Source organism: Mesoplodon bidens (assembly GCF_964165515.1).
Source record: "Mesoplodon bidens genome assembly, chromosome: 17".
Taxonomy (NCBI): domain Eukaryota; kingdom Metazoa; phylum Chordata; class Mammalia; order Artiodactyla; family Ziphiidae; genus Mesoplodon; species Mesoplodon bidens.
The window spans coordinates 17807834-17832124 of NC_138174.1; the positions used below are offsets into that span (position 1 = coordinate 17807834).

Genomic DNA, 24291 nt, shown 5'->3' on the forward strand with positions numbered 1-24291 from the left:
ATGTAAAATGGCACAGGTTGTCATTACAAACAGTTGAAATCCCATAAAATGTAGAAGTATTGTGCTGTTGCAAAAGCCAGATAGGAGACTTCCCTGGCGGTCCAGTGGTTAACACTCTGCACTTCCACTGCAGGGGGCACAGGTTCAATCCCTGACTGGGGAACTAAGATCCCACATGCTGTGCTGTGCAGCCAAAGAAAAAAAAGGAAAAGAAAGGTTAAGATGATTAAAAAAACAAAAAAGAAAAGCCAGATAACAAGAGTTTAAATCTGAGATTATAGCAAATAGATAGCATTTATGCTAATGAATTCCCATTCCCCCCCACTCCCAACAAACATACAAACCTTAACATTTGAGAAGTAAACTCTTTTTCGTTAAGCTGACTTCTTAATAAATTGCTTCAGGCAACCATTAGCATTAGCAGTAAGTTGAAGAAAGCTAGCATACTAGTTGAAATATATTTGCTAGACTTTTATAATAATAATAATTTAAATTTAAAAATTTAAATCTTCATTACAGATTAGGAGGCACAGTATTGGTCAAAACAGTTGGTGCTTAGTAAATTTTGTGTCTGTGTGTATGAATGCTGGCCTTTAAACCAGTTAATTTTGTTATCAAATCCAGAATGTGGCCTGTCATTGGTTTGCAGTATACACATTTAATTCATATTATCCTTATGTAGAGATTTTGTGTTTGTTTCATAGTTGCCTGATAAAGTTGAAATAATTTTAGTGGATTTTTCATTAACAGCAGCCTTCACGACTTCTTAGCTATTTAATGGTTGTCTTTCAGAACAAAAGAGATGAACACTTACTGAAAAAAAGAAATGTTCCCCAAGAAGAAAGTTTAGAAGATTCAGATGTTGATGCTGATTTTAAAGCAGTAAGTTACCTTGTTCTTATAAGGTGTTTTAAAAGTAATTTTATAATAACCAGAGAACTTCATTCTCAATCTAAGACCAGTTTTACAATGATAATTAAGGTATATTAACTCTTATCTTTAGTAAATAGATTATTCAATAAATGTAATTTTGCTATTAAACTCTTTGCTGAACTATCTTTTTTTCTTTTTAAGCAAAATGTAACACTAGAAGCTATATTGCAGGTATGTTATTAATTTAATATTTTCATTTTGAAGTATTTTGAAATTGATTTTTTTTTTAATTTCTGAAATTTACATTTGATGTTGCAGAATGCCACAAGTGATAACCCAGTGGTCCAGTTGAGTGCTGTCCAGGCTGCAAGGTAACTACTGATTTGTCCAGAGAGAGAAATAGGTGTCATGCCTAGGGTGTTTTAGCTCATAGTCTAGAAGTAGTACATTGTTATTTCTGTACATATTTGAAAATTATAGCAGTTAATTTCTTATATTTCTTTTTCTAGAAAGCTATTATCCAGTGACAGAAATCCACCAATTGATGACCTAATAAAATCTGGGATTTTACCAATTCTAGTGAAATGTCTAGAAAGGGATGATAAGTAAGTATGGATTTGACTCCCTGTTCACTTTTTTCAGCTAACTGAAAATTGGTGATTATTATTTAACCAATGGGTTCCATTTGGTTTTGCATTTATCACATTTGTCATGTATTTTAATGTAATTTTCTTATTCTGTGATCATACTCAGTAGACCTAAAGTGCTTCTCTTTTTAGTTTATGAAGTGTGTGTATATTTTCTAGGAAAATTTTAGCATCTGTTTATTGTCTATTCTAACTTATCTCAAATATTTATAGTCTTTATTTGTTAGTTGGTTTTTTTAAAGTAATATTTTAAAACAACCCAAATAGTGTTTGAGTCACTCTTTGCTTATGAGTCTATATATAGATTAACCTCATGACTTGAGTCAACATGAATGGTTTCCAGAACTGAGTAGCTCTTTCTTACCCTGGGAATATTCCAGCTGATCTGCTGATACTCTGAGAAGTCTTTAACAGAACTCCAACCATGAGTGGTTGTTTATCATCATGGTTTTCATTTGTGGTAAATTAAAAATAAGAGGGCAGATTATAATTTTCCAGAATAGAAAGGGAAAAATACCACTTGGTATCTTTTGAGGTACTGGCCCCATTTCTGTTAGTGTTTAGAGAGATCTCGGTGTGCTATATCTTAAACTTCATCAGTTTGAGTTAAGTGGGGAGAATGTAAGTTTCAACTCCAAAATACATTAAAACAAAGGCTAATTTTGCGTTTAAGGGGCGTTTAGACTTGGGATATTTTGCTAAGTGTTGTCTGTGAGATTTTCAGGTGACTAGATAAAAAGGTGATATATAAATGTTTCTACTAAGGGTTTTCATTATTTAAAAATACTTCCTTCTGCTTTGATTATGTGCCACAACCATCCCTCCAAAAGCCCTTAACACTTTTTTAATACTATTATATATTTTTTCTATAACAAGATTTATTTAAGTAAAAATAAGTTTTATTTCAATTGTTAAACAAAAATTCTATTTACCTCTACTTTTAAGGCCCTCTTTTTGTTCTTGATTTGCTTTTCTTTCTTCTTCTTCTCCTTCTCCTTCCTCTCCTTTTTTTTTACTTTTTGGTCTTTGGCATGGGCTCATTTGTGTGGGTGTATCTGTGAAATACAGCATATATACAGAAGAATATGCTAAAATGTATGCAGACCTGTGTAACTACCACCCAAAGTAAAAATAGAAAACTACCACCAGTCAGTGGTCTCGATCTGACTTGATGAATTTGTCATGGGAAATTGTGTCATAATATAAAAGACCCATAGACTTTGGAGCCAAAAAGAACTTGGTTTAAATCCAGGGTTTGTTGCTGACCAAAACCCAAATAGCATTTGAGCCTCAGATGCCTCATCAATAAAATTTAGGTGGTTGTGAGGAATGAAAATAATATAAACAAAACACTATACAATATCAAGCATATAATACATGTTCGTTTATTGTTTACTTATTGCACTCATTATTTATTTTTTCTCTGTCTTCTCTTTTTTTCAAATGACATCTTAGAAGACTTTCTCTAGCTTTTTAATTGTATTTTTTACATCTTTGTGTTTTCTCATTTAAGGCCCTCGTTGTCAGTATTTTGCCAAACCACCTAGCCTAGTTTAATAATCCTTTCTTCTTCTAGTCTGAGACAACATAAACTGTCTCATCATCTTTGATCTTGTCATCCCTTTATTTCTCCTCAGCCTTGATACCCTCTTATTTCTTGCCTTTTGCCAAAGTTCATCATGTAGTTCTTGTCTGCTCCTTCATTTTCTCATCTGTTCCATCTTTTTAACCTCACTGCTTGCTGTATCACTGACATTTATTCTCCTTAAAACCTTTTCCTTCTCCGATCTCTCTAACCTTTTGATATTAACAACCTCACTCTCTTTCTTTGATATTTACAGAGTTTCTTCTAAGTCCCTAACCTTTGGCTCCCCTTGGTTTTTGCTCACTACCACCCCCTCCTACCTCGGTATTCTATTTAAAAGAATGTGTGTTTTTCAGCTATCTATCCTAACTTAATGTAGATAACTTCTTAACAGATTTTTCCTACATTGGACTTTAACCTTTTTAATCTATTCTGCATGGACTCCCAACAGTGTTTTTTTTTACTTCACTTTTCAGTAACACTCTATACTTAGTATGTCTATAGAATAAATTCCAAGTTCTGAAGCCTTGAGATTTGAGTCCTACTCCCCATACCACACACATAAACTTAGGTAACCTACCCTTCCAGTTTCATCCCATGTTACATTTTTGCACACCTTCTTGGCTTTAGCTCTCTTGATCCCTTCGTAGTCATCTGTACACATCATGATCATCCCACCCATGATACTTTTATTTGTATTTCCAGCTATCAGTGCCTTTCTTTCTTTATCCCTCTTTGAAAATCTAGTTCAGTTTTCCCTTTCTTTGTGAGGTCTTCCACCACCATTCCAAATTATAATGATCTCATCCTTTCAGCAAAATTATGTAGCCTTGTAATAACTCTGGTATGTAAAGCAGATGGTGTAGTGGAATCAGAGCTTTAAGACCTGTCTAGAGGTTGTGGCAGTGATTCAACTGAGATGATGAGGGCTTCAGCTAACACAGTGATATTAGGGGTGGTGCTATAAATATAAGAAATATTTAAGAGGTAAAATTGATATGACCCTATTGATTAGATGTCTGTGGGCGAGGAAGGAGTCAAGGAAAATAATGACTGGCTAAAAGTTGCAACTACCGGACTTCCCTGGTGGTGCAGTGGTTAAGAATCCGCCTGCCAATGCAGGGGACACGGGTTCAAGCCCTGGAAGATCCCACATGCTGCGGAGCAACTAAGCCCGTGCACCACAACTACTGAGCCTGCGCTGTAGAGCCTGCGAGCCACAACTACTGAGCCTGTGTGCCACAACAGCTGAAGCCTGAGCGCCTAGAGCCTGTGATCCATAACAAGAGAAGCCACAGCAATGAGAAGCCTGCGCACCACAGCAAAGAGCAGCCCCTGCTCACTGCACCTAGAGAAAGCCCATGCACAGCAACGAAGACCCAACGCAGCCAAAAAAACAAAAAAAAAACAAAAAAAAAATGTTGCAACTACCAATGGACGTAAAGAAGTAAGTTTATATTGACTGACTTTGAGAGCAAATGAGACATTCAGGTGGAGATAGCCAACAGGCAGTTGGACATAATAAGACAAAATTCAAGGACAAGGTAAAGGATAACCATATAATATGCAGGTCATAAATGTAAATGGTAGTTATGTGTCTAAAGATTTTTTATTGTTTTTTACAGTCCTTCATTACAGTTTGAAGCTGCATGGGCATTAACTAATATAGCATCAGGAACTTCTGCACAGACTCAAGCTGTTGTACAGTCTAGTAAGTAAATTAGTTAATTTAATTCCTTACTTGCTGGACCCTTTTTTTTTTTTTAAAGGGAAAGAAGTGGTGTTTTATTGTAAAGACAGTTTTATTTAAAAATTGTGAATATTATAAGTTACTTATGATAGTTGATATCTTTCCTATAGCTGTCATTAATCTATCATTGAATAATTTTAATTGTGGTTACTAAAAAGTGAAGAGTTTTATCTTTTTGGGTCAAGACCATCTCCTAATAATAGGGTTTAAATTTTCTATTCCTAATGTCTCCAAGGTGCTGAGTAACTTATGTCTTTTAGCTTGTAACATATATTTTTAAAATTTTGCTTACCTCAAGATGGGCTAACTATTATTAGCATGTTGACCCAAACTGTCAAAAGCTCTTTGAAAAAAACTGGATGTCACCAGGTAGTCTTAAAGTGTGGCACACTTAACTGACTTCAGGTGGTACTTAAGGTGATTCTAAGTAGTAAATGATATAGCAATAAGTTACATTGAATCAAGTAGTGAGAATACTATTTTCTTTCACTTTTGTTTTAGATATTTCAGTAATGTCAAAGAGAAGATTTCTAGGTAGATGTTAGATGCAACAAAAAGGGAACAGCAGATTTTAGACTAGGGCTTTCAATAGAGACTAGTAGGTACAATTAAATAACAGTGTTTTGTTTTCATTTTTAATTTTCTGGTTATCTTCTATGTGTGGTGATTGATACTGGTATTCTATTTACAGAAGTGATGAATAAAATTAGTTAAAATACAAATGTGAATCAATTCAAACCCTCATACATTGCTGGTGAGAATGTAAAATAGTGCAGCCTCTTTGGAAAACAGTTTATTAAAAGGTTAATCATAGAGTTACCATATGACCCAGCAGTTCCCCTACTACATGGAACCAAGATATGAAACCATGTGCACAGAAAGACTTGTACAGAAATGTTTGCAGCAGCATTACTCATATTATTCATAATAGCCCCAAAATGGAAATAACCCCAGTATCCATTAGCTGATGAGTAGATAAACAAAATGTGGTATACCATTGAATACTATTCAGCAATAAAAAAAACCCGAAATACTTATACATGTTATAAGATGGATAAACCTCAAAAACATTATTCTAAGTGAAAGAATCCAAACAAAAAACTACATATTATACAAGTTCATTTATATGACGTGTCCAGAAAAGTAAAGTCTGTAGAGACAGAAAACAGTTAATGGTTGCTTAGGGCTGGGGGAGAGGGTAGTAGGACTTCTCTGGGTATGGGATTTGGGGGTGATAGAAATGTTGTAAAATTAGATTGTGGTGATGATGACACAACTCTGTATAAATACTAAAACCATTGAATTGTACACTTAAACAGATAAATTATATTGCATATAAATTATGTCTCGATAAAGCTATTAAAAGTGTGAGTAGGTTTTAATTTAAATGTTAAATAAATAATACAGGTAGTGCAGAGATACAGCTAAAAATCCTAGAGGTAGTGCACAATTGACTGAAATTTAAGAAAAAGTGATCTAGCTTATGCTTAGTTTCTACAGGTAATAAATATGATACCAGTGTTTTGGAATTTGAGTTAACACATAAGTTATGTAAGGAGTAAGGATTATAATGATAAATTACCTTGAAATATAGGGTAGGCCTGATATGGGGATAATCATTTCTTTAGTTAATCCCATGTCAGCAGTTGGATCATATTGACTAAAGTATTATATTTTAAGGTTACATGTTCAGGGTAGAAATTTTTTTTAATGAATTATAGGAAAAATTTTATGCTGCTGTTTTCTTTTAATTAATAATATAATAGCAACTTCTAGACACTGTCAGTAGGTTTGTTACTTGAATACTACTAGGGGAAAACACTAAAATTTATTATATTTAGGGTAAAGATATTTGCCACATTTATTCATTCAGTGAATTATCATTGGGCAACTATAGTGTGCCAAACTCTGTATACAGGCTGAAATCTATGACTCCAGCATTTTGCAGTGTAAATATTAGTTTTTCTTTATTATAGATGCCGTACCTCTTTTTCTAAGACTTCTCCATTCACCACATCAGAATGTTTGTGAACAAGCAGTATGGGCTTTGGGAAACATTATAGGTACGTTGAATTGAGGTTTGAAAAGACTCCAATTAAGTATCTTAATTAACTTTTTTCCTACATTGGCATAGCCATTACACACTATGTTTCCTCTAATTTTAATGTGGGTTGACTACCTTCTTGTTTCATAAATACTAACTTAAGATTGTACCTCTTTGAAATGGATATGCAATTTGCTATCAGGATTGGTAGGTTAAATTTGTGTTCCCTAATCAAAATCTGGAGAGATAGCAACACTTGATGCCCTTGACTAATGGTGAGGAAACATAGAACATCAGCGTCCCAACATGAGCCATTGCATACATTTCAGACTTTCTCATCCTGAATGTAATTTTTTTTTTTAAATACAATTTTCATTTCTGTAGGTGATGGTCCTCAATGTAGAGATTATGTCATATCACTGGGAGTTGTCAAACCTCTTCTGTCCTTCATCAATCCCTCCATTCCCATCACCTTCCTTCGGAACGTCACATGGGTCATTGTCAATCTCTGCAGGAATAAGGATCCCCCACCGCCTATGGAGACAGTTCAGGAGGTAAATGAAGAAATGCAAAGGCCAGATGGTATATTTTCCCTATGTTTATGCCTTAGATTTTCATGCACAGGGAATGAAATAATGTATATACTGATTTCATTGCAGGTATGAGATATTTAAGTAACGTATCATACTTAATTTTGACTCCTGTGAAATAAAAGTTGAGACTCTATGGCAGCTGAGTGAATGTCAGTCCACCCTAATTCAAGCAGAAAAATACAAAAGAAGAAAAAATCTCAGTTTTATTACTACATTGCATTGTTGGTTTAACACTAAAAAAGTAAGGGATTGCTACAGATAAAACTGGTCTACTTATGTGCAAATGTTCTTGAGTGAATTTGCATTAAGTCCAATTGAAATTTCCCTTGATTCCTGACAAAATTAGTACCCTTAATATGTGGCATGCTTTGTGTTAAATCTGCTAATTAAAGCAAAGTAAAATCTTTGCTATTTACATATAATTTGTAAATGGATCTGAGTATTTTAAGTTTTAAAAAATCCTGTGTAACCTTTAATCACTTGACTGTGCAGAGAAATGTTGACTGTGAATCTTTAATCTTCGTAACTGATATCCTTTACAATCTTCTGCCACCTCTTGCCCTTATGGAAGGGGTACTTAGTGATTCTCCCTGCTACTGCCCCCTCCCTCCCAGTTTTAAAAGAAGATCTGTAATGCCTGAATTCAACAAACTTTATACTTCATACTGGTCATAATTTTCTTGACTAAATCTGAGGTCAAAAACTTCAATTTGACTCAAGTAGCTAAATAAAATCTTATTTTTACTTTAAACAGGTAAGTGAGACAATGAGATCAGTTTTAAGAGTAGCTTTTTCATTTTTTTTAATAATGCACTAGTTTTTCTTTTTAATATTTTATTTATTTATTTATGGCTGTGTCAGATCTTAGTTGTGGCATGCGGGCTCTTCGTTGCAGCACGTGGGCTCTGTAGTTGTGGTGCACGGGCTCAGTAGTTGCAGCGTGTGGGCTTAGTTGCCCTGTGACATGTGGGATCTTAGTTCCTCGACCAAGGATCGAACCCACGTCCCCTGCATTGAAAGGCGGATTCTTAAAATAGCTATACTACATACTTGCATCTCCATTCTTTCAAGTTGACATACGTCATAAAGAAGGTTATTGAAAACAAATGTTTTTCCTTTAAGGTACATTAATCTCTGCCAGACTTACTTGAATATTGCAGTTAGACATCTGAAATATTTTTTTGGTTTTTCAGATTGAATTTATCATATTTTTATTTTCCTAATAGAGATTCAAACAAACTTAATGTTGTTTTTCTTGCCCTGCAAATAGTAGTTACTGCTTTTTTTAATCACAGTTATTCATTTTTACAAAGACATCTTCATCAACTCTAGTATTATTTATTGTTTGTCTTCTTTCCTCAGATTTTGCCAGCATTATGTGTCCTCATATACCATACGGACATAAACGTAAGTAAAGCAGAAGTTTAGATTTGGGATTTTGCTCTGGATGGGACTGAAAGGGTCTTTATTATTTTTTTTTAAAAGGGTTATTTATTCTTATGCTTTTAATAAGTGTCAGCATATATCTTATTAAGTTGTCAAGCTTCCACAATGTATGTGGTTTTCAGAAACAGGATTAAAGTTAAATTAAGTTTGTATCTTACATCATTCAGATAGCAAAAATGCTAACTTTAGAGAAATTATCACATATGTAGTTAATTTAGTTATTTGTATCATAATAGTGTTTTAAAGTATTAATATTTATAAAGTGGTAAAAGCTTTATAAAGCTTCTTCATATTTTTTAAAAATCTCATTTGATTCTTAAAATAGGTAGGCTAGATACTATTGTCCCCATTTTACAGAGTAAGAAACTGGACCTCAGGGAAACATTAAGTGACTTATCCAAAGTTGCAGAGCTTGTAAGGGTCACAGTCGGTATTTAAAACTGAGATCTTCTGATGACAGATGGTGTTTACTTTCTGTGAAAGCACACGAACGCCCATGCTACAACCTTCTGAGATACAGTATTGAAGGATATCAAGTATAGTTTTATTTTTATTTTTTTTAACATCTTTATTGGAGTATAATTGCTTTACAGTGGTGTGTTAATTTCTGCTTTATAAAAAAGTGAATCAGCTATACCTATACATATGTCTCCATATCTCCTCCCTCTTGCGTCTCCCTCCCACCCTCCCTATCCCACCCCTCTAGGCGGTCACAAAGCACCAAGCTGATCTCCCTGTGCTATGTGGCTGCTTTCCACTAGCTAGCTATTTTACATTTGGTAGTGTATATATGTCCATGCCACTCTCTCACTTCATTAAAATATGGAACGCTTCACGAATTTGCGTGTCACCCTTGTGCAGGGGCCATGCTAATCTTCGCTGTATCGTTCCAGTTTTAGTATATGTGCTGCTGAAACGAGCACTCAAGTATAGTTTTAAATGCAAAGGCATCTTTACATGATTTGTTCATTACATGAGATTTTGTTAAGCAATTACTATATATATGCCGGCAAATTTTTTATCAGGCAGGCTGAAAATTCTCCTGAATGTAGCAAGGCTAAAAGTTAAATTCTTCCACAGAGTAAAACAATGGATAGGGCTTCCCTGGTGGCGCAGTGGTTGAGAGTCCACCTGCCGATGCAGGGGACACGGGTTCGTGCCCCGGTCCGGGAAGATCCCACATGCCGCGGAGCGGCTGGGCCCGTGAGCCATGGCCGCTGAGCCTGCGCGTCCGGAGCCTGTGCTCCGCAATGCGAGAGGCCACAACAGTGAGAGGCCCGCGTACCGCAAAAAAAAAAACCAAATAAATAAATAAATAAAATTCAGTTAAATTTCAGTGAATTTAGAACTGATTCTGGTGTTGATCTAGCATTAATTTGGCTTCTGATGTTCCAACTAAGATCTCTTTCTGATTTGTTGTATGTTTGTGTTTTTATAATCCTATTTTTGTTTATACACACACACACGTAATATGTATGTATGTGGGTGTCAGAATTATGTGTGATTTATCATTGGGATGAAGAAAATGCATCTTTGCTAACATTTCTCAAGAGGCAATGTATAGTTCCTGTATAAATATTGAACTGCACGTTTCACTAGTTAATTTTAGGACTTTAAGTTCTTAGGAGGGTGTCTTTTAAAGGTAACTAAAGTAACTTTTTATTTGTGAAGTGTTAGCCTGAACTGTCATAAAAATTAAGTGAAAACTGTTTAGTTATATACTGTCCTGTTTTCAAAATGGATGTAAAAGTGACTTAGCAACAGACATAAGATAATAAATATCTTAAAAGAAAGGGGGAGGAGGTAAACTTCTTTTTATAAATGTATTTGTTGTTATTGAATGCTAAATTTAGTCCTAAGCTTTCTGAAAGCCAAAATTAAAAGGCAAATAAGCAAAATATCTGATATTTGCATCAAGACATTTCCCCTAGGACATTATGGAATTGATTATAGGCAAATAAAAGCTTCCACCACCTATTGGTCTTGTTTATTTGAAAGCCAGAGTTATTAAAGTGATGAAGTACTGTAGTTATAAGTATGTTTATCGAGTTTAACAAACACAGGTTGTTCCACTTAAGCCAGAATTGCACAGAGAATTATAGGCACAGGGATGAAGAAGACATAGAGGCCCTGCTCTCTAAGACCTCAACGTTAGTAGCAGGTAAAAAGAGTGAATGGAATGAACTTTTGTCAGTTACTTGCTATACTAAGTCTGTTTCTATAATCTCCTTTTATCTTACCAGCACCCTTATGAGATAAGTTTTGTTCTCTTATTTTACAAGTAAGGAGATTGAAACGAAACTTAGTCAAGTAAAATAACCTAACTAAGGTCATACAGTGGATAAAAGCCGTGGCTGAGAATTGAAGCCAAGTCCAAGGCCTATGCTCTTTCATACCATGGTCACATAAGCACACAATATGTGTACAAACAAACAAGAAAAGAAAAGTAAAACAGAGGAATGACCAAAATGCTAGGATTATGAAAGCACATATTCTCTCTGGCAACCAGAAAGCTTCATTGAGGAAGTAACATTTGAAATAAGCATTATAAGGAGATGGTGGTGGAAGTGGTGATAGAAGTGAAAAAGAAGATTATGTTAATAGTTAGCATTTATTAAGGGTTTTAAAGTGTGCCAGGCACTGTTTTAAGTACTTTTCATATGTTTACTCATTTATTCCTTATAAAAATCCTATGCGATTGGTAACTATAATTATCTCCATCTTACAAACAAGGTAAAAAGAAAACAGATAGTTAAGTAATTTGTCTAAAGTCATACAACTAGGATAAGAAGGATTTTGTCAAGTTGAAAAGGTCATTTCGGGTATATGAGGAGCAATAATAAGGAATCAAGAGAACACATGGAGGGTGTAGAGAATACAGGTGGTTAGTAAACCAACACGTTTGCTGGGGAGTTAAGTTTCAGGGTTTTGAATGCTGTTTTAAGGAATTTGGGCTTATCTTGTAATCAGTGCAGAGTCATTGAAGATTTTCAAATAGAGGAGTGGTATGCTCATGTCCGTTATAGTCAGATAACTTGGAAGAGGCAAGGAGGGTCTGGAATGGGGAAAGTTTGAGTGTAGGCTGGCCTATTTTACTATCATAATAGGTTTAAGGAAGTTGATGAAGGTATGAACCCGAAGCTAATGGTTAGGAGAGAGAAAGTGAGTTAGAACTTCAAGAAGAAAGGATCAAAGAGAAGAAGTAAAAATTACTTTGGTTTCTAATTTGGCAATCTAAAATGGATAATAATGCCATGAACCATCAGGAGTCAAACAAACGGATGAGACTGGGAGAGGAAGATGATGAGTTTATTGTAGGACAGACACATTCATTCTGATTTATTTGTTGTTCCTCCGTAGTAATGTTTCTAGGAAGGAAAAGGCCATACATCTTTGAGGTTTTTCAGTACTTAAGAGATTCATGAAAATATGGACATGGAGTAAGGTTCAGAAAAGGGCTAAAAATTGAATTCTGAGGAATTCTCTGCATTTGAGCAGTGGTAACAAGGGAAAAGGAACCAGCCAAGGAGTTTTTTAAAGTAGAGAGACGGAAGCATAAATTGTGAAGCAAAGAGTGGGGAAAAAATAAGGCAGAGATTTAGCAGGTTCTAGATCATACAGAGTCTTGTACACCACCTTAGGATTCATGTATCCTCTTAATGTAGCTGAGAGGGAGCTACATTTTGGATTGATAATTTATAACAATTATGAGTGGAGTGTAGATTTTAGAGGAAAGTGGAGTTGAGAAGACAGATTGGTGTTGATTTTGTGGTATGAATGAGAGAAAATGAGGACCAGAACCAGAGCTTAGACATTAGGAATAAAAAGACAAGGGAGGACTGTAGAAATGTTTAGATGATAAATTTGCTGGTTTTGATATGGGTGAGTGAAGAGAGGAGTCAGGGATAGTACCCAACTTTCTAACTTGGGTCTTAGGGTAGGACACGACAGAAAAGAAGAATAGCAGCAAGGAGAGGTATAAAACAGCAGGACAGACTTCATTTATGAGACAGTCACTAGTGAGACTGCTGGAGAAGCTGTGTTAGGGTGTGGAGAGAATTAGGTGGTTTATGGACATTCATATGCCTTTGTGACATTAGAAGAATCACTAAATATTGACCCCCGAGGACTAGAGAAGAAATCTGGACTGATTCAGGTCAGTCTGTGTTCATTTGCTTTCTAGTTATTGTGCTTCTTAAAGTTAAGGTGCAATTGCAGTGATTCTGTAGCATTTGGTTTTCCTGTCCTTTCTGAAGTTGTTCATCCATGGCTTGACATGCCCAGATAATTTTTTTTTTCAGATAATTTTGAGTATTATCTAACTTTTGATACAAATCTACTGCTGTTACAAATGAAGTTAATCAGTTATAGCAGATTGGTTATGTGCTGAGACTTGATGGTTAGTGACACTTGATGATATGTCAGGGGTCCCTGAGACCACCTTCAGGTTCAGTGATTTGCTAGAAGGAATCACTGAGAAGCTTTTACACTCATGCTTGTAATTTATAGCAAAAGGGTACAGATTTGTTTAGGGAAAACTCAGTCTTTTCCTTCTTGTATAGGGAAAAACCCAGTTCTTCCCTACGGTGCATATCTCTCCTGTGTGTCTCCTTCACTACTCGTACAGAACACTTTACTACTCGTACAGAACACTTCACTACTCATACTTCTTGTCACCAAATGTGTTGAGCAGGGCTGGAGGATTCCCCACAACAACAGGCAAGTCTCTCTGACCCACTAGGTGTCCTACAATTTAATTCAGTTCCTACACTACCCAGAAATAGTGTCAGATCCCACAGGTTAAGGACTCAGTCCCACATGATGGCCACCTCTTCCCCCAGCCCACAGGCACACTTCAGATGCCCATCACAAAGTCACAAGCCCTGTGCTTCTTTTTTTTTGTTGTTTTTTGTTTTTTGTTTTTTGCGGTATGCGGGCCTCTCACTGTTGTGGCCTCTCCCATTGCGGAGCACAGGCTCCGGACGCGCAGGCTCAGCGGCCATGGCTCACGGGCCTAGCCGCTCCGCGGCATGTGGGATCTTCCCAGACCAGGGCACGAACCCGCATCCCCTGCATCGGCAGGCGGCCTCTCAACCACTGCGCCACCAGGGAAGCCCAAGCCCTGTGCTTCTGACCACCCAGCTATAGATTAGACCCCTTCCTTGGGTTCTATTAATTTGCTAGAGCAGCTCAAAGATCTCAGGGAAACAGTTACATTTACTAGTTCATTAAAGGATATGATAAAAGATACAGATGAACAGCCAGATGAAGAGATACATAGAGCGAGATCTGGGAGGGTCCTATCCCCGTGAAGTTGGGGTATGTCAGCCTCCTGGTGTGGGTGTGTTCGCCAGCTGGGAAGCTTTTCACACCCCCTACTGTTGGGATTTTATGGAGGTTTCCAAAGGTAGGCATGATTAGTTGTTAACTCTGCTTCTAGCCCCTCTGCACTCTCTGGAGAGTGAGGAGCAGGGCTGAAATTTCCACGCTTCTAATCATGGCTCGGTCTTTCCGGTGACCAGCCTTCATCCAGGAGCCCTCCAGGAGGCCGTCCAGAGTTACCTCATTAGAGCAAGAGATGCTTCTAGTGCTCTTATCGCTTAGGACATTACAAGGGTGTCAAGGATGGGGTCAAAGACCAGATATTGGAACAAGAGATGCTCTTAATGTTCTTATCACTTAGGAATTTATAAGGTTTTAGAGCCCTGTGCTAGAAACTGGGGGCTGAGACTAGTATATTTCTTACCATTTCACAAGATTAAAATCAACAAAGGCTAAAGGTACATAGGGCAGAGTTTAGGAGGACCCAGGTGCAAGTTTCCAGTTGTCCTTTCCCAGTAGATTGGTAAGGACAATGCTTTATTCTCCCATGAACCATGTGTGGCGACACATATCAAGTGTTACCAACCAGGAAGCTCCTGAACTTTGATGTGTCCAGGGTTTTTACTGGGGAGTCAGTCACATAGGCTGACTGACCTTAACTACTCAGTCTCTATCCCCTCCCAGGAGTCAGACTGATACAGTGTGGCCCAGGGGCTCAGGAATGCAATGTTATTAAGCAGGATAATCCCAGGGCTCAGAGGTTATCTTGAAGGAGCTGATCAAGGACCAGTCCTTTCTTTGGAATGTATAGGATTTGAGCACCCTGAGCTTACTCAGTTACCCTTTACTGCATATAAGGGTAAGTATACAATTTTAACTTGGTTCAGCTCTAGTTGTCTCTAAAGCATGTGTGATATTAACATTCCATAGACATTCTACAGACACCTACTAGGAAATGCTGTACATGTTAATAGCAGTTTTCGGTAAGGGTGCCTAACAGGACATTATTTGTTAGCATATTTACTGGAGGTGGTAAAAATTGGTAAAGCTCTTTGAGCTGAGTATATTATTGTTTGGAGACTTCGGATTGCTAGAGATTTTCCTTTGGTTCATAAGATACCAGTTTTCAAGAAGTTTGTTCAATACATTGACCCTTTGAGTTGCCTATCTTTTCCGTGTATATATGTGTCTCATACTGTGTGTCTAGAGATCAGCTTTCTAGCAGTCTTCAAGTACATGAATTATTGCTGAAGTAAAAAATTTTTAATGTTTCTAGCCTAGAAAAGCAGACATAGTGAAAAATAAAGTAGCTCAGGATTGCCGAAGACTTCACTGGCACATGATTAATCTGACTATTAGCTGGAAGGAAAAGAGTACACTCACTGACTATTAGTGACTGTAAAAGCCAGGCATTTTACCATAGAAATCCAGAGAAAGGGAAAAACCAACAAAAAAGAATATTGGAGGAGGTGTAAAATAGCAGAAGCAGCTCAGATGGGAAAAGGCAGCAAAAGGTAAAATTACAAATGTCAAAGACATTGAGCAGCTGTTAGCCTGATTATGGACATGAGGAAAGCAAACTGATGAAAATAGAAAAAACTAGAATAACCTGATAATCTTGTGCTGTGAATTTCAAAGTTTTAAAGCATTTTTAAAATGAGATTTTCAGTGAAGTGCCAATATATTATAAAACAAAATTAAAGAGAGACTAGAAGAGTCTTTACAGCTTCAGGGGGCCTGAGACCTAGCTATAGCTTACTTTCCCCCACCAGCCTTTGAGGTGATGTAATGAAGATCTAACCACAAACCATTAATTGATCTCAGCTTAGAAATCTTAAATATTTCATTTTTCTAGGCTACTGTATATTAGAAAAGAATGGTTTTCTGCTAATAGTAGGGAGCTATAATGGAAAAAAGTTACCTTTCATTTAGCAGCTTCCTAAAACATCACAGGCCAAGGCAACCCAAGTATTGTTCTGCACAGTATTCCATTTTGTGGCTATGGTTTATTCAAACACACTATTTTGGGTAGGCATTTAGACTGTTTCTTGAATTTTGCAAATATGAATAATGTAGCAGGCAGTAATCCTGTGTGTTTTCATATTACTGGAGATAATATTTCAGGGTAAATTCCTAGAAGCAGATTGCTAGGTCAAAGAGTGAATGCATTATAATTTTTGTTATACACTGCCAAATTCCCTGCCTTAGGGGCTGTGCCATTTGCATCCCCAGCAGCAACATACAAAAGTGACTTTCTTCATGGCCTTGTCCATGTGTTGTCATTTAAAAATTTTTGCCACTCTATGAGAAACTGTATCTCTTTTATTTTTATTTATTTATTTTTTTGTGGGGGGGTGGGTACACGGGCCTCTCACTGTTGTGGCCTCTCTCGTTGTGGAGCACAGGCTCCGGACGCGCAGACTCAGCGGCCATGGCTCACGGGCCCAGCCGCTCTGTGGCATGTGGGATCTTCCTGGACCGGGGCACAAACCCGTGTCCCCTGCATCGGCAGGCGGACTCTCAACCACTGCGCCACCAGGGAAGCCCTGTATCTCATTTTTAATATGTGTTTCACTTGTGAGTGAAGTTGACCTTGATTTCATATGTTGAAGAACCATTTTTACATGTTTGCAAATAGTCTGTTCATCTTTATTGCTCATTTTCCATCAGATTTTTGGTCTCTTTTCTTTGGCTTTTAAGAGCTCTTTATGTATTAAGAACATTAACTCTTTATTTGTGATATATTATACATATATAGCCAAATATTTTCCTAATTTGTCCTTTAGCTTTGATATTTTTTGCCATGCAGTTTTCTCCTTTTTATGTAATCAGAGTTATCAGTCATTCCTTTTGTTGAATCTAGATTTTTTTCCTGAGTTATAGATTTTTTTTTTTGGGCGGTATGCGGGCCTCTCACTGCTGTGGCCTCTCCCGCTGCGGAGCACAGGCCCCGGACGCGCAGGCTCAGCGGCCATGGCTCACGGGCCCGGCCGCTCCACGGCATGTGGGATCCTCCCGGACCGGGGCACGAACCCGCATCCCCTGCATCGGCAGGCGGACTCTCAACTACTGCGCCACCAGGGAAGCCCTATAGATGTTTTATTATGTTAAGGAAATATCTGTAAAATCCCATTTTGAGTGTTGACATCAAGAATGAGTGTTGGAATTTTTCAGTGTCTATGGAGATGATTATATGATTTTCTCTGTAAGTCTATTAATATGACATATATTGATGTTCCTAAAATTGAACCATCCTTGCATTCCTTGAGAAATCCCACTTGATTATCATATATTATTTTCTTACTGTAGTATAGGTCCTTTTCACTAATATTTTATTCAGAATTTTTACATCTCTATTCACACAAGAGATATTGGTCTACAGTTTTTTATGCTATCTTTATTCAGTATTAATATTGTATTTATTGCATTTAAAAAGTTTAGGTATTAACATTATGCTTCATTTGTTTTCTATGCTCTGGAACAATTTATATAGCCTGGGGTCGATCTGATCTTTGAAGATTTGGTAGTTTCCCCCTTGAAACCTTTTGGGTCTTGATACTTGTGTGATTAGTCCCCTGATAATTTCCTCTGTTTTTGCTATTGAAATTGGCTTGTTTAAGCTCTCAATTTCTAGTGAGGTTAGTTTTTTGTAAACTACTGTCCTAGGAAATTATTCATTTCATCTAGGTTTTCAATTTTGCTTGCATTTAAGTATGCAAAGTAATCTTTATGACTTTTTTTGTTTTAATTTACTGTTTCAAGAGTTATTTTCTTCATTATTTCTTATTTTGTACATTTGTGCTCCTCCTACCACTTCTCTAATTAAGTTAACTAGGACTTCTTTTCATTTTTTTCGAAGAACTAGGATTCTGATTTTTAATTAGATCTGTGGCTTTTCTGTTCTTTACTTCATTACTTTCTACTTTTGTACTTACTGTTTCTTTTTGCTTTCTTTTGGTTTGTTCTTTTTTTTTGACTGTGTTGGGTCTTCATTGCTGCGCATGGGCTTTCTATAGTTGCGGTGAGGGGGGGCTACTCTTCCTTGTGGTGCGTGGGCTTCTCATTGCAGTGGCTTCTCTTGTTGTGGAGCACAGTCTCTAGGCGCATGGGCCTCAGTAGTTGTGGCTCGTGGGCTTAGTAGTTGTGGCTTGCAGTCTCAGTAGCTGTGGCTCGAGGGCTCTAGAGCTCAGGCTCAGTAGTTGTGGCGCACGGGCTTAGTTGTTCTGCGGCATGTGGGATCTTTCCGGCCCAGGGCTTGAACTCGTGTCCCCTGCACTGTGCCACCAGGGAAGTCCCTGCTCTGTTCTTTTTCTAGCTTTTTATTTGGAATCTATTTTCATTCTTTTAAGTTCTGTTGTATACATTTTTAAGGCTATGAACTTGCCTTTGAACACTGCTTTAGGTAAATCCTATAGATTCTGATATGTGGTGTTTTCATTATAATTTTTTAGAAAATTTTTTCTGTTTTGTTGTTTTTTTTTAATCCAAGAGTTGTTTAATATAAGGCTCTTAAATTTCCATATGGTATTTTGGTATTTATTAATATCTAATTTTATTGCCTTATAATAGTTTTATAATATTTCTGCTTTATGTAATTGATGTTTTCTGTGGACCTAATAATATTTTTGTGCTCCATATGCAAGTTTATTATCTGTTATCAGGTTTAAATGTCAATGTATATTTATAAAATCTGTATCCTCACTTTTTATCTACTTGACTTCTCATACTGACAACAGTGTATGAAAAATCTTTTATCAGTATATTTTTATTTTTTTCTTGCATCTTTTTATTTTCTCCTTTGTAGTGGTATTTACAGGGTTACTTGGTGAATAGATGTTTTTAACAGTTACATATTCATTATAAATTGTGGGAAATAGCTTTACAAAGTAGCCTTCTTTATTCTTTGTAATACTTTGTAGAATGAATTCTACTGGTCTGCTAACAGGATTGCAGTCTCTGTTTTGTTATCATTTACTTGGTGTACCTTTGCTTGTCCCTTTATTTTTAGCCTTTTTAAATGACTGTTTTAGGAGTGTCTCTTGTATACAACATAGAATTGGGTTTTGTTTTAGGAGCCAATTTGAAAATCTATTTCTTGTAACAGGTGAGTTAAACCTGTTTCATATTGTTTGATATGTTTGGTTTCAATTCTGTCCTGTTATTTTGTGTTATAATTTCTGTGTGTTTTATTTTCTACTTAGTGTTCTTTCTTCTCTCTTTTAAAAATTTCTTTTGGTATTTAGGAATGTTTGTTTTTGTTCTAATGTTACCTTTATTCTTATACCTTTTATAATGGCTTTTGTTTTTTTACTGTCTGCTTTGATAGGTTTAAATGGTATTTTTTGACTCCTGTCTTTACCCATACATCAAGTGATGAGCTTATTTCTATTTTCTCTTTTCTCTCACCTCATTCTCCCATTTTCGAATCTAGGTTTGTGTCTTTTGCCCAATTTGGGAAGTTTTCCATCATTATTTCTTCAGATATTTTTTTCAGCTTCACCTCTCTTTCTGGGACTGTACTGACATAAATGTTATTATATCTTTTGTTATCATTCTACAATTCCCTAAAGCTCTGTTCATTCTTTGCAGTCTTTTTTTTCCCGCTCAATTGGATGATTTGTATTGATCTGTCTTTGAGTTAGTTGATTTTGTTTTTTCTTTTCTCCCTTCTACTATTGAGTCCTTCCAGTGAGTTTTAAATTTTGGTTACTGAGTTTATTAGTTTTAAAATCCATTTGGTTCTTCTTTATTTTCCCTATTTCTTTGCTGAGACTTACTATATTTCATTTGTTTCAAATGTGTTCATAATTGTGTGCTGAAGTATTTTAATGACAGTTACTTTAAAATCCTGTCAGATAATTCCAATATCTGTGTCATCTCAGTGTTGGCATCTGTTGACTTTCTTTTCGTTTTTCAGTTGAGGTGATCCTGGTTCTTGATGTGATGAGTTATTTTCAGCTGTAGCCTGCATTTTGAGCGTTATGTTATGAGACTCTGATTTCTATTTAAATCTTGCTACCTGTTACTGCCAGACTTGGTAGTAGACAAGCTTCACTCACACACACAGCATCTGTAGACACCTTCCAGCAAGGAGGCTTTCCTTGTGGGGTAGGATGGTACATGGGTGGAGTTCTCAGGCATACCTTCTGTCCTCCCATTTGTCAAGTACAATATTTCAATTTTTCTGGTACATATAACATTTAAATTATTCTTCCACTCTTCACATTTGTGTTAGTCTTTGATCTACAGTGAAATATTTCTTCAGTTATCTCTTAGTTGAATGAAATTCAACCTCTGGTAAAGGTGTCAGCAAATTTTTCTGTAGAAGACAGATAGTAAATCTTGTAGGCTTTTGAGCCACATGGTCTCTGCCCCACTAAAGTGGAGTAGTTTTACTAGGATAAGTTACCTTTAAGCTCTTCACTCTGCTCTCCTCTGAAGTCTCACATAGCCTTAGGGCAGGAGGTCCAGACAAAAGGTAGAATTTAGTTTTTTCTCTTCTTACAGGTAATTTGAAATCTGTAGCATTCTCAGACTCCTAGTAATGTTGAAGGTGCAGGCTATATGTGGTTTTATTTGCTCTTGTTAATCCATATACTTTTTTGAAGATTACATGGAGAGATTTGAATTCAGGTGGCTGCTGTTATTTTAGAGCAACAAATGTCTTTAATATGAATATTCTAATAGGAAACATCTCTGGATTTCACATGAGATCAGGCCTGTGCTTACATTCCTCTGTGAAGACACCAAGGAAAACTACATATAAGCTCTTTGACTTTGAATGAGTCAACAAACCTGAGCCTGTTTTTTGTTTTTTATTATTTGCAAAATTAGATGGATGTAAGGCATGGTTTATACTGTATGCTCTTCAATTGGGACATTTTTCAAGAGATTTACAAATAATTAATTTTTTCCCCAAAGTTAAAATGCCAAGTCATTTCTTTTATGTTTACTTTAATAGTCTGAAAAATTACGTTGCTAAACATGTTTAAAAACTACTAACATGGATAAATGATCTCTTTGGGTCTTCTAAACTGGAAGCAGCATGATATATTGGTCTCATTCTATGTATAAAGTGTTTCCTTGTGATTATTGGATATTTAGTTTGTGGGGGCAGGGAGAATTACTTTTCTGCCTGTTTTTAAATTTATCTACCTAATATATAGATATGGAAGTTGGGGTAGAAGTTGTCCCAGACTTCTGTGTCTCACTTTTGTGAAGAGTGGCCTGAGGTAGCCATTGAGAGAGTTTTATTTACTACGTAGTAGATGTATCAGCTTAGCAGATATTTTTGCTACCAAGCTAAAACAAAATTCAGTTACTTTTTATGTCACCATTCCGTAAGTGTGTTATGTATCTCAAACCTTCAAACAAATACATTAAATGGTAATTCTTTTTTTATTTCCTGAAGATTCTTGTGGATACTGTTTGGGCACTGTCATACCTGACAGATGGAGGTAATGAGCAGATACAGATGGTTATTGATTCAGGGGTTGTGCCATTTCTTGTGCCCCTTCTGAGCCACCAGGAAGTGAAAGTTCAAGTAAGTGCTTAAACATTTTTTCTTACTTGTGTAAAGTTTGTATTTGCTATAACCAGTTAACTTGTACAACCAGGCTTCAGTTCTGTCTGTAAGCACGTTCCTTCAATATTTCTTGTGCTATTTTACTGAATCTGCTTTTGTTGATTTCTAAATCTTCATCTCATCCAGATTCTTTGCTGAGTTGCAGACTCATTTAGCCAATTGTCCTTGAGTCCTTAGACATATCCTCTAAGAACTCCATTGTCATTTCAACCAGACAAAAATGAACATACCATCTTCTCCCACAAACCTGCTCCTCTTCCTATATCCCCTTTCAGTGGACAGCATAGTCCAAGCTAGAAACCTTGATATTCCTCCTCTTGTCTCCCCTCCATTACAAAACCCTGTCAATCCTTATTATATAGCTTTCAAATCTGTTTTCTCCTTGTATCTAGAGCCACTGATTTAGTTCAAGATTTATTTTCTTTCCTCTGGATAATTGCAATAGCTTCCAAACTGTATTTTCTCCTCTCCCTCTCGTTTCTCCTCACTCTAATTAGGGGTACATGGCTGATAGATCTGTTCATCCCACTTCTGCCAAAGTGACTCTCTAGATAGAAATGTGTGCCCGTTAAAGGCCTTTATTAAAATCTTTCTGTGGTGCCAATTTACTAATAGGTAAAAATAGCTGTTAAAAAAGGACCTTTACAATTTTTACTTTAATATTTTTTCCAACTATTTTCCACACAATTTTTCTATATAATTCCAGTTTTCATAAGACTATTGCTTAAAGTTCAAAACTACTTTCCAGTTCTGTGAAATGATTTGTGTAAGAATGCAGTAAATTTTAATCATTCACCCTTTGCATTTTTACATTTTCTCAGTATTATAAAAAACATAGTATCAGTTTCATCATAAACAAATTTATAGAAAACATTTTATCCCCACCCCAGACAGCAGCACTCAGAGCGGTTGGCAACATAGTGACAGGTACCGACGAGCAGACCCAGGTTGTGCTCAACTGCGATGTCCTGTCACACTTCCCAAATCTCTTATCACACCCAAAAGAGAAGATAAATAAGGTAAGGCGTATAACAGCCTTGTCAGTGCATTTCTTTCTCTTTGTAGATCTCAATTTTGACTGCCTTCTTGTTTCTGTTTCTGTTCCTGTTTGCTTGTGATTCTCTTCAAAACCACTCTAGTTAAGATGAGAATTATTTCAAATCACCTCTGCAGTTATTTTGTTTCAGTTTTTAATTGCTTGCTATTAAGTGCTGCCATGATCATCACAGAATAAAATTATTTGTATATTAACCAATGTTTTTATTTCAATAGATTGAGCAGTAGCAAATTAGTAGCCACTAGGTGAGAGTACATATAAAATTTTCCATTGGGTGGCCGGTATCTTTTTTTTTTTTTCTTTTTTTGCTGGTGTGTTTTATAAACACATAGATCATAGATCTATGATAGGTCTAGAAATAGATCATAGTTTAATCTCCCTATGAAATTAGATTGAACGAAAAACTGCAGTGCCTAAATTAAAGGATCATTAAAATTGCTTTTTTTTTAAAAAAAAAAGATTTTAAGCTTAAGATACAATCTTACTGTTAAATATGTACTTAAGTACTTCAGTCTTCATGTCTGGCTTATTTCACATTGCATGTTTTCAAGGTTCATCCATGTTGGAGCATGTATCAGAACTTCATTCCTTTTTATGGCTGAATAAATATTCCATTGTGCCTATGTACCATATTTTGTTTATTCATCTATTTGTTGATGGATACTTGGATTGTTTCTACCTTTTGGCTACTATGAATAGTAATGCTGCTAGGAACATTGGTTTGAGTCCCTGCTTTTAGTTCCTTTGGGTATATATCTATGAGGAGAAGTGTCAAGTCATATGGTAATTGCATGTTTAAGTTTTTGAGGAACCACCAAGCTCTTTTCCATAGGAGCTGCACCATTTTACATTCCTACAAGCAATGTTATGAGGGATCCAGTTCCTTTTTTAAATTATTATTATAGCCACCCAGTACTGTGAAGTGGGGTCTCATGATTTTGATTTGCATTTAATTTAATACAGTTTTATCTGCCTGAAGTGCCACTATCCCTCAAACTAACAAAACTGATCATTTCTTCTTTGTCATAATTATATTTATATAGTTGCATGACTATAATTTGACAGTTGGATTCTTTTAAAATATTTATTTATTTATTCATTCATTCATTCATTCATTTTGTCTGCTTCGGGTCCCAGTTGTGTTATGTGGAATCTGAGTTTCCTGACCAGGTATTGAACCCAGGCCACAGCAGTGAAAGCGCCGAATCCTAATCACTAGACGACCAGGGTACTCTCCTACAATCTTTTCATTGTAGAGGAGGACGAAGATACACATTTGACACTAAACTTATAATAAACCTATTTGTTCGTGACATAAATCATTTAAGGTTACAATAAAATTTGTTATATAGACCATCCTAGACTAGTTAGAAGCTTAAGTTCTAAATA

At 36.2% G+C, this 24291-nt stretch overlaps 1 protein-coding gene across 2 annotated transcripts in view; it reads left to right on the forward strand.

The window, feature by feature from the left end:
• Nucleotides 1-24291, forward strand: part of KPNA3 (karyopherin subunit alpha 3) — an 89220-nt gene that overhangs the window by 58440 nt on the left and 6489 nt on the right. For both annotated transcript variants that reach the window (XM_081214989.1, XM_081214990.1), the window contains exons 3-12: nt 793-882; nt 1075-1104; nt 1192-1244; nt 1383-1478; nt 4731-4816; nt 6832-6918; nt 7284-7453; nt 8855-8899; nt 21672-21803; nt 22736-22864. In XM_081214989.1, the coding sequence (XP_081071115.1) occupies nt 793-882; nt 1075-1104; nt 1192-1244; nt 1383-1478; nt 4731-4816; nt 6832-6918; nt 7284-7453; nt 8855-8899; nt 21672-21803; nt 22736-22864 (918 nt within the window). The remainder of the gene's footprint in view (nt 1-792; nt 883-1074; nt 1105-1191; nt 1245-1382; nt 1479-4730; nt 4817-6831; nt 6919-7283; nt 7454-8854; nt 8900-21671; nt 21804-22735; nt 22865-24291) is intronic.